At 37.4% G+C, this 19175-nt stretch overlaps 1 protein-coding gene across 1 annotated transcript in view; it reads right to left on the reverse strand.

The window, feature by feature from the left end:
* LOC126188462 (uncharacterized) overlaps window positions 1-19175 on the reverse strand; it is a 189779-nt gene that overhangs the window by 145340 nt on the left and 25264 nt on the right. The window contains exon 5 of the mRNA XM_049930066.1: window positions 6847-6997. Within this exon, the coding sequence (XP_049786023.1) occupies window positions 6847-6997 (151 nt within the window). The remainder of the gene's footprint in view (window positions 1-6846; window positions 6998-19175) is intronic.

Below are 19175 nucleotides of genomic sequence, written 5' to 3' on the forward strand. Positions count from 1 at the left end.
TTTTAGTTTTCCCAAAGTCCCACTACTGTACAATGTTTTGCTGCAACATACATTCTCTGAAATTTATTCCTCAAATTAAGGTCATGTTAGATACTAGAGGACCTTTTTGGGTAGGTATGCCTTCTTTACCTGAGCTAATCTGTTTTTTATGTTATCCTCAAACGTACACCACATTTCATTTTGGTTCCGAATTAGCAGAAGCCCTTTACTTCATCTGCTTCATGGATACCTATGTTGATGTTAAATATATCGCTAATGTCATTTCTGCCACTTGCGATTGCTTTCATCTTTCTTCAGTTTCCACTCAATCCACATTCTGTAGTCACTCCATTCAACAGGTTCTGCAATTCTTCTTCACTTTCGCTGAGGATAGTAAGGTTATTATCAGCAAATCTTAAAGAGACCTATCCAACCTGCTATTATTGTACTTGTATTAATATATTTTTTCTTTTCCTCTTTTTTATCTTGAATCCGGTCAGACATTAAACATTTTCTGGAACATTGTTCTAGGAAAACAGCAATCTCCTGTATATCAATAAAATTTGATAAAAACCGACCTTTTATGCTATCAGGACTGTTTTTATCAAATTTTATCTAGTCATACATATTGTACATCTGTAGTGAACACCCACATCTGTCAAAATGCTAGTTAGACCAAATGCTAGTCAGACCATATTTCATACAAATCCATCATTCATATGATACTGATTACAGTAATGTGTTTAGCTTTTCTGAAAACCATATTGATTAAAAATAATGAATAATTGACATCATCATAACGGATTGTAATGTTAGATTTTGAGTAAGCTACTCAAAAGTTTTGAAGTATTGACACTTACCATTAGAAAGCAAGGAATGCATGCTGAACAGTAACATGTTTTAATTTTTCTATAACTAATTAACTTTGGATGTAATTGGTACTTAAGTTCAGACATACTGTACCCACAATTATTGTTGCCTTTGGTGCCATTGTACTTGTTTAAATCCCACGTTTACCATTATAGTTTTGTTGTCCTAATTTTTCTGGAGCAAATGACACACTTCATTAATCAATTAAGCCACTAATTAAGACTTTGGATAAATTATTATATTTACAAAAATGGCAACTTTACTTGTAAATAGGAAATTCACAGTGTAGATATACAGAATAGTTCTTTGTCTTTTTTTACTTTACTAAGTACTTCTTATGCAAACCAAGTCATCCTAGAAATATGTAGCTTGTCTGAATTAGTAAAACCTCACCTAGTAGTTTTATAAACAAATCTGTATGTTCCAAAATCCAAAAATATCATTATCTCTGTTTATAAACACCCTTTGAAACCCAACTATCTTCAGCCCTGGGCTAGCTAGCACACAGCAACATCTATGTAAGGAGTACGCATACTGCAATTACTTGCTAACATCTTTGTGTTGGTATCTGCAATCCCACATTTACCATTATAGTTTTGTTGTCCTAATTTTTCTGGACCAAATGACACACATCATCAAAGTCAATGCATACAAATAATTCAGTTCACAATTCATTGCAAGTATGTGCTCATTTGGATCAAGTTATGCTGTTATATACGTTTAAAAGCCTCTCCATTGTCATAGTTGGAACGATTAACATTCTCGTGTCATTTCTCCTGTTAATATGTCTTAGTGGAATATGAATGTGAACTTCTTTGACTTGTGCAAGTATGGACTATGTTTACCAATTTACACTTTGTGGATATGTTTTTGTGATTTATGCCTTGATGAATGCTTATAGTGTCATTAATAATAAATAAACTGCCCTCAATTGACTGTGTTTCTATGACCTGTGATTTATGTGATTGGGAAATTCATGGTAAGTGTTACCACTGAAACAGTTTCAGAGTGTAGGGACTATCCTGGTTGTCGTGCTATGTAATCAACAGAGTTAAGAAACTGGCCATCATCCATAAAAGTCACCTGAGGTTTAAGAAATGTGTGGAAAAAAGTCATTCTGGAAACAGTAGTGTTGCATTCACTATTGTTTAGCACCATTCAAAATGCAAAGAAATTTTCAGTTACAAGACAAGGAACTTACAGGAGACAAAAAAATTACGCTCAAACCAGATTAGTACCATCACAAACTTGACTTTTAATCCCACTCTCGAATCTGCCAAGAGTCTAACTGAGGCATCCACATACAAAAGTTATCATCCTAGTCTGATTCAGAAACAGATCTCCCATGCCTTGTCTCTACAGTCACCTCCCACATACCCACTGCCCAACCACAGAGGAGCTCTCATCTTGTGACTCAGTATCACCCAGAACTGGAGCAACTGAATCACATTCTCTGGCAGGATTTCGATTGCCTCTCATCGTGCCCTGAAACGAGGAATATGCTACCTATTATCCACCCCCGTCTCAATTCAAGTTTAACAAATGTGTGAAATAAGTGGATCTAAAAACAGTGTAGTAGAAAACGTTATTATTTAACACCATTCAATACGAAAAAAAAAAGAAGTTATGAGACAACAAACTTATGCACTACAGAAAGAAGAAGATGAGGCTCGAACCAGGTTAGTACCATCAAAACCCTTACTTTTAACCCTACTCTTGAACCTGCCAGAGGTCTCACTGAGGCCTTCACAGGTCGAAACTATTATCCCAAATTTGTTCGGAAAGAGATCTTATGCCATGTACATCTGGTTTGGCCACAGAGGAGCAATCCTCTTGTGACTCAGTAGCACAAAGGACTGGAGCAACTGAATCACATTCTACTTATTGTTATGGCCTGAAATGAGGAATCTTCTACCCTCCACTCTTCCACCTCACCCACAGTGCTATTCCACCATCCACTGAACCTACACAATGTCCTTGTTCATCTCTACTCAATCCCTGCTCCAAATGTTTTGCCTCATATCCCTGCAACATAACTAGCTGCAAGACCTGTCCCATAGACCCTCCCACTACCACCTAACCCAGTCCTGTGAGAAGCATCTCCTATCCCATCACAGGCGGGGCTACCTATGAAAGCAGCCATGAGCTCTACAAACTAAGCTGCAACCACTGTGCTGCTTTCTATGTGGGCATGTCAAATAACAAGTTATCTGTCTGCATGAATGGCACTACCAAACTGAGGCCAAGGGACAGCTGGACCATCTAGTTTCTGAACACGTTCAACACAATGTGCTTCACTTCAATGACTGCTCTACAGCCTGGGTCATCCGGATACTTCCTACCAATACCATCCTTTCTGAATTTTGCAGGTTGGAACTCTCCCTACAACATATCCTTCACTGCCCCAACCACCCTGGCCTCAACCTTTGTCAGTTCCTGTTCTCCACCTACCCATCACATTCCCTGCTCCCACTCCAGCACTACACACACCTTCTATTCAGCCAACATACCTACAATCTTGTACCCTTCTCTACCTGACTCCTCTCCTCTCCCTATTCCGCCCACCCCGCACACGCTCCCACCTCTGCTCCTAGCAGCCCTATCCTGTACCCACCACATCTCTGCTAGCTCTCATAGGTAGCACATCTACCTCCACCATATCCTGTTATCTGTCCCCCCTCCCCACCCCAACCCTCCCTTAAACCCCAAACCAGATTGCTACGCAGGTGCAGACTGCAGTTGGACCACAGCAGGTGGATATAGTGGCCACATTTTTTACAGCTCTACACCTCCTCCCTGTGGCAAGTAGCAATATACCCTTTTCCTAATTTTGTTGTATATCTTTAATTTTATGTCCCTGTCTCCTGTATATTATTCCTGTCAGTAACTTGTTAAACTGTTAAACTGATTGTGCAATAGTTCTTGCACTTGTCTGAGCTTGCTATCTCTGGAATTGAGTGGATGATATTTTCCAAAAGTCTGATGGCATGTCTCCAGTCGCATAGATTCTACACACAAACTTGAATCATCATACGACTGTCATCTCGCCCAATGATTCTGAAGGAATGTTATCTGTACCGTCCGCTTTATTTGATCCCAAGCCTTAAAAGGTCTGTTAAACACTGATTCTCATATTGCAGTCTGTCTGTCTTCCAAATTGACTTTCATTTCTTCCTTCTATCACATCTCTGTAAAAGTCTTCTCCTTTGTAGAGGCCTTCAACATATTTTTTCCACCATCTGCTCTCTAACCCAAGTTTAAGAATGGAATTTCCACTGCACATTTAATGTTGGCATCCTTGCTTTTAATTTCACTATATGTTAAACATTTCGATAATGGAAAGCTAAGTTCATTCAGCAATTCTGAACAACATTACTGGGACCCTGCCGGTAGCACAGAACACAATGATTCCACTGCAACTTCTACTTTTCTCCTCCTCTTAAGGCAATAGCTATTACACTCTTTATGCTTCTAAGGTGTTAATATTTCAATCTGAGCAACTTGTGGGCTGAATCCCTTAAAAATACTTTTAATCTCTATGCTTTTCACTCCTTTTTTTCTTTTTTCTTTTAAATTCAACAAAGTATCCAAGGGCTGAAACTATTAATGGCTTCGGTGTGTCATGGTCAATGTGTATCTACCTTTCTAATTGGTATGATGTCAATTTCCTGCAGCTATCTGATCTGGAAAGTCTTTGGCTGAATACAAACAATGGTCTTCCAAAATGTTTCACTGAGGAAGATCATAATGCAGTTCCTCTTTCAATCATCTCACAAATGCTGAAATGGCACATATTGATTGTGGAATAAAAAATCTACTAAAAATTCTCAATAGTGGAGGGGCAACTGGGTAAAATGAGATACCTGTGAGGTTCTAGATAGAATATTCAAAAGAACTTGTTTTTCTTCCAGCAGTAGTTTATCATACATCACTGGAGCAACGAAGGCTATCTCGCAACTGGAAACAATAATGGGTCACTCTCATTTTCAAGAAAATTTGTTGAACAGATGTACAAATTATAGGCCTTTATTGCTGATGTCAACCTGTTGTACAATTATGGAACATGTTTTATGCTTACAAATATTAACATGTTTGAAGAATGAAAATTTCCTCTAGAAAAATCAGTAAGGATCACACACAAAGGTCATTCAAAAGCTCTCTCTGTTCATCCTTGAGATCCATAGCACTGCAGACAAAGGTGCCCGTACTGATGACATGTTCCTTGACTTTTGGAAAGCATTCGATGCAATTCCGCTCTCTCATTTTGTGAACAAAATATGAGCTTACAGAGTATGGGACAAGATTTATGATTGGGCAGAGGACTTCCTTGCAGACAGAGCTTAACATGTCATTCTCAACAGAACAAAATTAACAAATGTTAAAGTAATTTTGGTGGAACCCAAAGAGACCTATGGACCACGACAATTTACAATTTAATGATCTAGTGGATAATATTGGAGGTGCCATGGGACTATTTGCAACAGTGCTGGTGTCTACAGGAAGGTAGCAAGGCTAGAAGAGTATGGCGAAATGCAGGAAGACCTGCAGATGATCGATGATGGATGCAGGGACCAGCAGTTGACTCTGAACATAAGTAAATCTTAATGAATTGCACATACGCTGCCAAAGAAATCCACTGCTGGTGAAAAATCACTGGGAACAGTAACTACCATACAATATGAATGAGTAGCCAAATTGAGTAATGTAAAGTGAAATGACCACACAAAACAGGTAGTAGGACAAGCAGATGCCAGTTAGAAATTCGCTGGGGGAAGCTTAAGGAAATGTAATCCATCCACGAAAGAAGTGGCTTACAAAACACTCATTCAAGCAATTCCTGAGTACCGTTCATCAGTATGGGACACTTACCACGTAGGGTTAATATAAGAGATACACTAGGTCCGTGAAGAGTTGCGCATTAATCACAAGATCATTTATTCAGCAACAGAGCATTAGAGAGATGCACAACCAACTCCAGAGGCATATGCCACAAGAGAGGCGTCATGTGTCACGGAGAGGTTTGCTACAGAAATTTGGGGAGTGATTGTTCCAAGGAGAGTCAGGGAAAATATTACTTTCTCGCACAAACACCTTGCAAAATGATCATGATGAGAAAATTAGAGCTCATATTGACCGTCACTGATAGCCATTCTTCCTGTGCACCATTTGTGAATGAAATAGGAAAAGGGAGGGAGGGGGGGGGGGGAGATAATGGTACAAGAAATACTCCCCCCTCCCCAACACCATGAAATGACTTGTATAGATGTAGATGCAGACATAGATGTACAATTGAAGGAGTAAAGGGAAGCCACTCACAAAATATTTTTGGGCTGAGAAGTTGACAAATGCATGAACAGACAACAGCTTCCCACAGTGGTAAAAAAGAGACAAAAGGCTGGACAAGCTGGACGGGAGAGACAGCAAGGGAAAAGTGTAGGCATGTGGCACCAGCAAATGTTGTTATGTTAGTCTCCTAGCTCCAAGGAAGGGCAAATAGCTGTCTCTACTCCTTCCTTTATTTGCTTGAACTTCCATTTTGGACTATTATTTTCTGCTACATCTTTTTGTCTGTCTGTTTCCCATAAGATAATGTATGCACATCTGTACTTCTCAGGCAAGAACCATTACAGCAATCTGCCAAACATTTATGAATCACAGACTTAAAGAATCTGAGTCCACCCCACATCGGGATGTCCTTACCAATCCCATGAAGAGCAAACATGTAGATTTCTCTTTATTATCAATTCATGCAAAATTGGAGAAACAGGGCTCAAAATGGTGTCTACTAGGAGGGAACTTGATTTGAATAATATTAATATGTTTAGCTTAGTCACTCAATTTACAACCAGCCGAAGATGTACATCATCATTTCAATCTTTACCCTGGCTTATAGCTTCTTGCTTCTTTCAACAATGGGGTCTTCATTAAATCATTTCATATTTCAGCATCTTTAAGAAAGACTGAAGGAAAAGGGTACAAATCTAGACAGTGAGTTACCTTTCTGGACAAGTTTGCTCAGATTGCCTGCTCTCTGCCTGGCAAGCCGTTGTTCTTGGTACTTCTTCTTAAGAGCCTGAACTGCAGCTGTTGGCCTCCTTTTAGCAATACTCTCCACTTTTTCATTTTTACGTGGAGTAGGTTGTGACTGCTGGAAACAAAACGTAGCTGATTTTATGAGAAATCACTTATTAATGTCACAATATTTATTCAAAGTTCTGCAAATAAATGGATATGTTAAATGCAATATTTACAAAACTAAAACCAACCAATAAAAATGTGCACTTAATAATTAAAAAAAAATTAAAAGGAAACATTTTACGGAATATAGGCTACCAAAATGAAACAAAATCTGTCCTAAGCCCAAATCTTTACTCAGTCTCTTTTTTCTCTTTTCACTTATTTTATTTATACATGAGAGAAAGTATGAAATTCTTTACTATTAAGATATAATATTGTAACAACATGGAGAGGGGACGGGGCAAGGGGTGGTCATCAATAGAACAGACATGAAGGAAGTACCTCCATCATACTCATACTGGCAGAAACATATCGCCATTTTTCTGAACTGTTTTATGAAAACTCTTAATTGTGTAATGGGAAGAAGAAATTATTACTTCTCGAGCTACTTTACAGCTGCCTATCCTCTTGATTACGTTATCAGTTGGCTCAACAAAGATAACATCTGCCATAGATTTTCTTCCAATTTATTACTATTTCAGACCTTAGTACTCCATTCCTTCTCCAAGAAATTGAGTTTCTCTTCAGTTTTTTCATATTTGGTTGCATGAGCATTAAAATTATTTGAAGGACAATATTACTGAGTCTGTTATACTTAGTAAGTGTAGCATTTGTTTATTACCACTACTACCCGATTTCAGCTGCAGAACCATTTTTAATTAGACCCACAAATAATCACGTAACTCATCAGCACAGGCGATAATATGAGCTGCACTTGCTTTCATATGAGAGGGAGCTTATGTGTCATTTACCAACATTATGTTAACATTTATTTTATTATTTGGTATGGATATTATATATTGTATGGCAACTATTATTTTATTACTTGATATGCACATTACATAGTTCTCATCCTCTTTAATGATTATGCTATATACCTATGTACACATTCCTTCATTTCTATGTTATGAGCCCAATAGACAATTCAGTGCTGACCAGCCGCCACACCATCCTCTGCCAATGGCAATAATTCGGATGCAGTACAGAGACGTGTGAGGGTGAGGCACTGTCATCTTCCCAGACCTTGGAGCTACTACTTCTCTCTCAAACAGCTCTCCAGTTAGCATCATGAAACTGAGTGCATCAAATTTCAGTTCTCCCACAAATGGAAAATCCCAGGCAGTACCAGCAATTAAGCCCAGGCCCTCCATATGGCAGTCATCCATATGACCAACCAGTTATTCATGTGGAACTTATATGTAGAAGAATCACATGTACCCCCCCCCTCCCCCCCCCCCCCAAAAAAACTGCATCAAGAATACCATCAATGACTGCAGGAGAGACTAGATGAAGTGGCTGTTTACATTTTGTACAGTCAAGTAAGTTTCTTTCAGTTTCTCATCAAATTTATGGTCTCTGTGAAAATAATGTCACCCTTTAAATTCTTCTCTGCAAGTTCACACATTTCTCTTACAGAACTACTCAATACGATCCATACTGTGCTTATCTATTTTCTTATTCTCATGTGAGGCCCTTTAGTGCCAATGTAACTGTCTGCAAATGCAAAGTGCTAAAAATATTTTTCGATTTTGAATAAGTTCTTTTACTATTGGATCACATATTCATACACTTTATGTGATACTGATGGATGTAACAATGGATATTCCATAGGTACAACATGCCACTATAAGAATACCTACACATTCAATATTTCAACACATTTTTCAATACAGCAGCTATTGCTACAGTCACATTAAAATGAGGGAAGTATTCTTCCTGGATACCTTTTTCAGCACCTTGCCTCAAGCACCTGGAAAGAATTGAAGAGCATTTTACTCCTATAGACTCTGGGAAGACACTTGGCATGGTGGCTCATGGGTTTAGCAGAATCAACAAAAGCCACAATGCATCATACAACTTTGGATCAATATTCACTTGTTTCGGGTAACTAACAATCTAAGCTCAGCACATAATGCACTGTACACTGGCACTATTGTCATTATTCTATATGGTCTTCGTTATGTTGAGTTTTGTTTCATGTGACATTAACTGAATGGGTTGTCTCTGCTCTTGTACACAGAGGCAGACAACATGCTCAATCCAGTGCTGACTGCTAAGTTAGGCTTGGCTGGCAGTGAGGGAAAGTTGTACTTTCAGTTTGCACTGATTCAGCTAGCCCCATCAGCCAATGCACCAAGTATCTTAATGGGGAGCATCAACAATAACTTTTAGTTGTTTGCATGTCTCAAGATATAAAAAGTTTGCTGTAAATTTTTTTTACTCCTGAGTTCACATGTGGATAGCATGAAAATACTGATTCTCAAGAAAGTTAGATACCAGATAATCTGAAGCCAGTTTTTTTGTTAGAAAAGAAAATTTAACAAATATTAAATTATAAAATTTACTTGCCTAATATGAGAACCCGATAGTAATGCTTCATTTTAACCCATAAAGATACCAATTAACATTTTCTTTTTTCTTCCAAAAATTTAAATAAGAATAACAAAAATTCATATACCTCAGTTCAGCCATCACGCCACCAATATACTGGGAATAATTAGTGAACAATTCATATGTGGTGTGATTAATAACATTACAGACAGAGAGTGAACATTCACTACACAGCCAGTACACTATATGCAAATTAAATTGAATAAAACACTTGCTAATAAAAACTTAACATCAAATAAAGTTCAAAACTTTGCAACTAGCATATCTTGTGACTGCAACTGGAAACAAAAAGTTTCACTTTTAACACTTGAAATAGTATAGCTGGTAATGCCAAATGCATTTTAGTATCCACAAAAAATGTGGTGAAGACAGCTTAATCTTTCATTTTTTTCCCCTTGTATTACCTCTAACAGAGAAAAAATTCAGCTCAGGCAAAAACACAAACGACCAAAAAATGTAAATAAAAGTCATCAAACTCAAGATAAATGCATCTCTCAGCAGTATTAAAAGGCACACAAGGCATTAGCAAAATTCTAACATAACATTTTGTGCAGCTGCTATTTCAAATCTTCCAGCTCAAATAACGTACAGACTGATATAACCCCGTGCTACGTACACACAAGCCAAGGCTAGACGCCTGACCATCCGGTTGCGAGCAATGAGCTTTGGAACTTGAAGCTACCAGTGGCTCCTTAACAGCCAAAGATATTCCACATTCCTGAGTCACACTGGCCTAAGGAACAAACAATTCACTGTCAGAAAAAACGACCAGGTAGAAAAAATTAAATATGTAAATGAAGAAACAGTTTGCAAGAAACTTCAATATTATTCCCTTATATGGCTGACAGAATGCACTGCTTTCAAGCAAGAGAGGCGAACCGTTAAATGGGACCTCTGCGTATCCTCCTCATTTTCAACTGCCACTACAATATATAAACACACACATATATATAGTTTATATTACGGCCTTTTAGGCCCTCTCTTGCATCTAATCAATCATTCTTAGAGAGATGACATTGCAATGTTCATAGTATATGAAGTGTGCACAATAATAATAATAATAATAATAATAATAATAATAATAATACAGTACACAATAAACAGTACAACAGTAGCGCCAGTCTTATTAACAGTGTGTTAAATAGTTTTCCTGTAACATAACATTCCTGCTAAATGGACATAATGATACACCAATTAAAATACATAGCAACCTAAATAATTTAATTTTTAAAACTTAATAAGCATTAAAACATTGTGAATTTACAAAGTTTTTCACCTAACAAAATGCTTTTTCATTAAAAACCCGAGTCATCATTATTCATTTCAAACACATTTTACCATTGGTCACTCAGCATAAAGCAGATTCAGGCCAACAGATGCATGGAATAAAGAATTATCTGATTTCAGACTTGTGGAAAAGATTCAGCTGCAGGACGGATATCCGCCATAGCTTGCTATGGTTCTGAAGGACAAGGACAATTTTATTTTTTTATTAATTAATCCTGGGATCATCTTGCTATGATACAGGATTTGTCATCACAATCCAATCAAAACAGATAGCCTGAATACACATACATACAGAGTATATAAATATGTTTTTTATGAGGATAGGACAGGCAGTCAGCTGTACCCTTGCTGAAGCAACCATCCCAACTTTTGCCTCATCTGGGTGGTTCCCGTCATACAATCTTCTTTTCTTCACACACAATTTGCATCATACAGCATTTTACTTAATCAAAACTGAACTGATTGTTTTACTGATCTAGAAACACAAATGCTAAAATTTTTAAACTGGAATGTCTAAACTTTCTTTGATATTATTCCTGGGGCAAATAAATACTAATGTTTTTCTGTTTTGGAAGTAACTTCCGCACAACAACTGACTAGTAAATACCAAAATTACTTCAAGGGATATGTTTTATAATTTCCAGTTGTTCAGACAGTAAGTTTTGCAGATCCCTACTGCAGTTAGCTTTGTTGAGGGATTTATATTTTACGGGAGAACTTGATCTTTAAAATTTCATAGTATCATAAGCTCTAAAATTTCGAGCCAGCTAGTAAACTTTTGCTTGAACACTGACACAGACTGAATGAAAGTACTAAGTTTTCCGATTATATAAATATATTTGGGTTACACGTCAAGCAATAATTTGAAAATGATTTTAATTAAAATATTTCATTGTTTACACAGAACCTTAATAACAAATAAAACTTAAATTATGCTTCAAACCAGTTTAATGTTTAGAAAGGCTTATAAATTACTGGGGGACACACGGATTGTCGTCTTATTGACTAAAATATTACTTGATCATAAACTATATAAAATAAGCATTTTAAATTATTTGTGAAGTATGCTCCAACTTAAGACTACATATAGAACCATGAAACAATGCAAAGGGGATATTGTCACATGGTTTTAGCTTTGTGATTATTCAAGCTTTCCCAGAGGATGTGTTGTAAATAGTCTTCACGAGTTTGCCACCTTCACGGGTTTTGACCTTGATTATCACTTGCCATCCAGTGAAATATAACTTCATAAACCTTAGTAAAAGCTTTTGCAATGTCTCCGGTTGGGATTTTCCAGAATGTGTGTGGGGTAGGAAGTTAATATTTTTGTCTGAACTATATAACTCTTAAGATTTTAGGCAGGGTACTCACTGATGTGGCATGATAAGTGATGTGAACACATGGCATGGCAGGACAATGGCATGGCATGCATGTGACTCGACAGCAACAGAAGTAATATGACACCTTGTCTTCTTTGTACAAAAATGATCGTTCGGCTTTAGTCAACTTGGTTAATTTTTATGTAAATAAAACAAAGCTATATCTGTCTCTGTAGTTAGTTTCTTATTACAACTTTCACTTTTCATGCAAGAAATTAAAAATCACATGTTTGGGATTTGTGTATGTTATCTGCTATGTAACAATACAAGAGAAGGAAAGTTGCTACGCACCATATAGCAGAGATGCTGAGCCATGATAGGCACAATAAAAAGATTCACACAAAAGCTTCGGCCATTAAGGCCTTTGTCAGCAGTAGACACACATACACACACACGCACACGCTCACATAAACGCAACTTTCACATACGTCTGCAGTCTCAAAGAGCTGAGAAGCGTTAATTGTATGAATCTTTTTGTTGCGCCTATCAGCATCTCTGCTATATGGTGAGTAGCAACTTTCCTACTCTGGTATTGTTACATTCCATCCTGGATTTTCCACTGTTTGATTTCTATCTGCTACGTAATATTTCCCATTTGGTTTTGAAGAAACTTTTCAATATAAACATTTTTGATTCTTTCACATCTTATATTCTCACATCACAGCTTTATAATGATCTGGCTTTCTTTTCATTATTGCTTGTAGTTATTATGATGCTTCAAAATCAAGTAATCTACCACCAATATTTCAAAAATGTTGCAGTGAAAAATACAGTCACTGCCTAGTTTACATTTGGTGCACTGTAGGTCATACATTGCTGCGCATGAAATGTAGCTAGCACATTGAAACTGTTTGTAACTATGGAAGGAGAGCTGTATCTATTTCCAGTCTTGAGTAAACAGGTAATATATTTTGGCAGCTGGCTCTGAAGGGCTACGTCATGCCACACTTGACACTATAGCCTTGCGCTATGTGGAGTTGGGCTCATGTTTCTCTTTCGTATGTGGTTTCTGAAGTCTGGTACAGTCACATTTTAGGTTAACAATGTATTAGGAATTATTTTCACTTAGAAGTGGAAATCGACAATGGCAGATACAACAGCACAATATACTGTATGTGTTAATTTTTCTTATTTGCACTAACAGTTTCATTCACGAAACATTCAGTAACAGTTTCTGTTTACATGTTGTGTGTTCCAGTGAGCAACGAATGTTAAATTGGACTTTGCTATTGATATAATTAAAGCATACTGTGTTCTGAATGATTACCTATGTGTGAGAGAGAGAGTCAGCAAACTGAAAACACATTTACTGCAAAAGAACTTGAATCTGCCACAAACATGGATGAAAGAAGAAGAAAAATGTCAGCAATAAGAAACATAGATGCAATGGTTAATTATTTCTATAAGTGAGACTGGTAATGTGCCTTGCCAGGACACCAAAATCTGATGTGTTTCACACATGAATCATCATATAGATTTCCCTTTACATGCGTAGTTTTGTTAATTTCATTATTTTTATCTTGATTGTTATTTTCAACAGCTGTGTCTGTAAATTATTTTGAAACATAATAAAACAAACTAATTTGCTTCTGCTGCCTCTTTCTCACATTATCTAGTAATCTGTTTTAGAGCAGTGCTTACCGAATGTGGTTTGTTTAATACTCTGATTTTGCTGATGTCAGTATCAATCCTTTCCAATAACATAATTGTCCAAGTCGATCATGTCACTCAATTCATGTGATGCAAATGAATTGATGCCACTATTTCTGTTCGTTCACGAAACAAGCGTCACATCATGTAAGAAATCGTAGTGTGTGCTGCCATCGATGCTTCATTCTCATCCGCCATTCATTTGTTGTACATCTTGTAAAAGGACATCCTCCTCTAATATTACCTTTTTTTATAGAAATGAACAATTGCATGTATACTATTGATTCTTGTATAGGTGAACATTATCTCAGCTGTTTAACTAAATGATTTCAGACTACCTAACAGATCAAAACGAAAATTTCTGTTCCGACACTGACATTGTTGAGTGTTAATGGAAAAAGTTCAAGGCAATTGTAAAATGCGTTTTAGACAGGTATGTGCCGAGTAAAACTGTGAGGGACAGGGAAAACCAACCGTGGTTCAACAAAAAAGTTAGGAAACTACTGCAAAAGCAAAGAGAGCTTCACTCCAAGTTTAAACGCAGCCAAAAGCTCTCAGCCAAACAGAAGCTAAACGATGTCAAAGTTAGCGTAAGGAGGGCTATGCGTGAAGCGTTCAGTGAATTCAAAAGTAAAATTCTATAGACCGACTTGACAGAAAATCCTAGGAAGTTCTGGTCTTACGTTAAATCAGTACGTTGCTCGAAACAGCATATCCAGACACTCCGGGATGATGATGGCATTGAAACAGAGGATGACACGCGTAAACCTGAAATACTAAACACCTTTTTCCAAAGCTGTTTCACAGAGAAAGACCGCACTGCAGTTCCTTCTCTAAATCCTCACACAAAAGAAAAAATGGCTGACATCGAAATAAGTGTCCAAGGAATAGAAAAGCAACTGGAATCACTCAACAGAGGAAAGTCCACTGGACCTGACGGGATACAAATTCGATTCTACACAGAGTACGCGAAATAACTTGCCCCCCTTCTAACAGCCGTGTACCGCAAGTCTCTAGAGGAACGGAAGGTTCCAAATGATTGGAAAAGAGCACAGGTAGTCCCAGTCTTCAAGAAGGGTTGTTGAGCAGATGTGCAAAACTATACACCTATATCTCTGACGTCGATCTGCTGTAGAATTTTAGAACATGTTTTTTGCTCGCGTATCATGTCGTTTTTGGAAACCCAGAATCTACTCTGTAGGAAACAACATGGATTCCGGAAACAGCGATCGTGTGAGACCCAACTCACTTTATTTGTTCATGAGACCCAGAAAATATTAGATACAGGCTCCCAGGTAGATGCTATTTTCCTTGACTTCCGGAAGGCGTTCGATACAGTTCCGCACTGTCGCCTGATAAACAAAGTAAGAGCCTACGGAATATCAGACCAGCTGTGTGGCTGGATTGAAGAGTTTTTAGCAAACAGAACACAGCATGTTGTTATCAATGGAGAGACGTCTACAAACATTAAGGTAACCTCTGGCGTGCCACAGGGGAGTGTTACGGGACCATCGCTTTTCACAATATATGTAAATGACCTAGTAGATAGTGTCGGAAGTTCCATGCGGCTTTTCGCGGATGATGCTGTAGTATACAGACAAGTTGCAGCATTAGAAAATTGTAGCGAAATGCAGGAAGATCTGCAGCGGATAGGCACTTGGTGCAGGGAGTGGCAACTGACCCTTAACATAGATAAATGTAATGTATTGCAAATACATAGAAAGAAGGATCCTTTATTGTATGATTATATGATAGCGGAACAAACACTGGTAGCAGTTACTTCTGTAAAATATCTGGGAGTATGCGTGCGGAACGATTTGAAGTGGAATGATCACATAAAATTAATTGTTGGTAAGGCTGGTACCAGGTTGAGATTCATTGGGAGAGTCCTTAGAAAATGTAGTCCATCAACAAAGGAGGTGGCTTACAAAACACTCGTTCGACCTATACTTGAGTATTGCTCATCAGTGTGGGATCCTTACCAGATCGGATTGACGGAGGAGATAGAGAAGATCCAAAGAAGAGCGGCGCGTTTCGTCACAGGGTTATTTGGTAACCGTGATAGCGTTACGGAGATGTTTAGCAAACTCAAGTGGCAGACTCTGCAAGTGAGGCGCTCTGCATCGCGGTGTAGCTTGCCTGCCAGGTTTCGAGAGGGTGTGTTTCTGGATGAGGTATCAAATATATTGCTTCCCCCTACTTATACCTCCCGAGGAGATCACGAATGTAAAATTAGAGAGATTCAAGCGCGCACGGAGGCTTTCAGACAGTCGTTCTTCCCGCGAACCATACGCGACTGGAACAGAAAAGGGAGGTAATGACAGTGGCACGTCAAGTGTCCTCCGCCACACACCGTTGGGTGGCTTGCGGAGTATAAATGTAGATGTAGATGTAGAATTTAAAATGATTTTGTATACTATGTATTACATTTCAGGCTAAAATGTTTAAAAAGAAATTAGTTAGTTAGTACTCTGTACGTGCAGTTAAAATTACTCTTCTTTTAGAAACATTTGAAATTAAGAAATATCTGGTATACTTAAAATTCATATTATTAACTGCACAATCTAATGCTACTTATTAAATTTATTTCTGGATTCATTTATAAAATAATGTTATATCTTGGTGGCGAGTCTTCTTTTGTTAAGAAAGTTTGTAAACTCTTTTGCTTTGTAAACTCTTTGGAATACAGTAAGTACTACAGAATGTTAGTAGTAGTGGGTATGCCTCTGATGGAGACATGTATTATTATGATTGACACTAACAATGTAATTTGGGATGTTATAGAAGTGGAAACTGTAAAGACGGTGTGATATTGTAAAATGTGACAAAAACTAAAATTCAAGAGAAAAACAGGCAAATCTTCAAACATTATTCAGATCAACAGGAACCTACAAAATCAAAATTTCAGCTTCAAGAATATACCCCTAGATGCAAGAACTGCAGCCAACAACAAGAGAAAATGAAGATAAGTAAAAAGTTTTTTCTTTTGTAAATCTTATGCCTCTCAGCACTTTCAAAACTTGTGCAGAGACAGAGAATTTTAATAGTGATGTGTGGGACAGTAAGGTTAGAATGTTTACAATGAAATAATTAAACATAACATATTTATCTTTATACAAACATACTACACATTTCCAAATACATGTCTGTCAACCAATCACATTAGAAATGCTTCAGAAAGCACATTATTTCAAGTTTTCACAGTTATTTGACTTGACTTGTCCACAGCAGCCTGTTACAAAATACTTGTTATAAGGTTCTGTCATAACACAGTTGCATTCATTTATTAGCTGACTGTGTCAGAAGAAGCATGATGCAACTCTTCAGCAATAAGAGAAATGTAGGAATGTCTGCAAACTTTACAGCTGAAATCCCACAAACATTTAAAGTGTTCAAAGACTTGAATATGCACCACTCCACCTCTTTTTAATTTATTGTACCATTTGAATAACTGTGGTTGAAATGTCATAGGCAATGTGGGTATATCTGCAGCATGAATATTTACTCAACATTAAACTCTGAACTTTCTGGGGGTCGCAGCTCGTGACGTCAGGCCGTCAGATACCTAGTGCTGTCAGTGAATGTTACACTCAGAAAATCATCTTTACACAGGCTATACACAGAAAGTACGAATGGTCAATAGTCGAGTGCACAGTCTGCTGTTAGACCTCTGCACTGTGGCAAAAACATAAGATGAAATTGCAGAAAATACACTAATAAATGGGTTATGAACTATTGTATGCTTACTGGAGCAATAATACATCTCCCTAGCACTACTTACACTGACAATATATGTTCAATGCAGCGAATGTAAAAGATATTTATGCAGCTACATATTTCTGCTTTGAAGCTTGTTCAGGAGACAAATCACTGAACTAAGAAGAACACAGACTACAAATTTAGGTGTTTTAAGATTTTACTTCTATGTCAAGTACTTGAACATGAAACACACATTACAGCATATAAGATAAAACCACATAATAAATATTAATATATTAATTTAGATAGTAAGCTTGCAGGTGTTTTATATGATGTGACTACCAACTTCATAGTCTAACATATTCTGAAGGCTATTTGTCAGCAAAATGTCTTCAAGCGGGTGCTCATTTACAGTAAACAGTACAGCAATCAACTACAAATGTGGAATTGCATTCATAATGTACCAATGTCAACAGTCATCAGTAGTAAAAAAATTTAAAAAAGGCAGCCTGATGTTCTGGATCATCATAAAACTGAGACTGAAACTTTACGTCACCAGGAAGGACTGTAGAAGTCTGGTGATTGCATGCACAAAATTTAAAAAAAGTTGTTCATTGAAAAATCAGTATGTTTACATACTTGTTCGAACAAATGATGTTTACAGAAACAGTCACGCAAAGTGTTGAGAGACACTGTGAATAAAGTGAAAAAGCATCCCTCATGATAGTCATCTAGTAGATTCTAGTACATAACAATTCAAAAGGCTGGACAGTATCCACAGAAAGATATGCTGCATTTTTTTCCCAGGATGTTCTACATTTCCTCTGTTTTGTGCCAACTAATTCCTTCGTTCTGTGGAGAAATGAGCATACGAAATGCACCAGTACTGTCGATGAAACTTCCTGGCAGATTAATCTGGTTTTACTCTGTGACGAAGTTTCTTTTCAGCACACACTCTGCTGCTAAGTGAAAATACATTCTGGACGATTATTGATGTACCTAAGTCATTTTACATGTTCATACAAAATTTTAATTTGTTTCATATGACCCACAACTGACAATAAAATGTTATTTTCCTTAGAAAATTATGACTGAATACTTGTTCATTACTATTTCCAACTGACAAATGAATAGCATTTAAATAAAAGCAAAAAATGCTGTAAAGGAGATCCAAACTGGAGACTCTTCCACCCCAGACTTCAACAATAAGCATTCAACGACAGGTATCTACATAACATGTGATAACTGTTTTGCACTTAATAGTGCTTTGGAATCATCTCATTTTTATCGGCGACTTTTTCAAGAGTTACTTTTTTAAAGCTGTGTTTCACTTCGTTAGGAAACTAGTATCTGAGAACAGACTTTCAAATCCTATAAATATCATCATCGTCATCTTACATCATGGACTGGGCCTTTAGGGCTGTTCTGTCTGCTTTAGAACTGATCAAGTCATCTCTTCACTGGTCTCCTTAAAGACATTTTGTATCTTGGTTTACATTGTTTTATAGCTTTAGCAATTCTTGCATCTGGCATACAGTCTACATGGCCCTCCCATCTCAAATGATGTCCGCTCCCGGTAGCTGAGTGGTCAGTGCGACAGACTGTCAATCCTAAGGGCCTGGGTTCGATTCCCGGCTGGATTGGAGATTTTCTCCGCTCCGGGACTGGGGTTGTGTTGTCCTA

This window comes from Schistocerca cancellata, chromosome 5 (genome assembly GCF_023864275.1).
Source record: "Schistocerca cancellata isolate TAMUIC-IGC-003103 chromosome 5, iqSchCanc2.1, whole genome shotgun sequence".
NCBI lineage: Eukaryota > Metazoa > Arthropoda > Insecta > Orthoptera > Acrididae > Schistocerca > Schistocerca cancellata.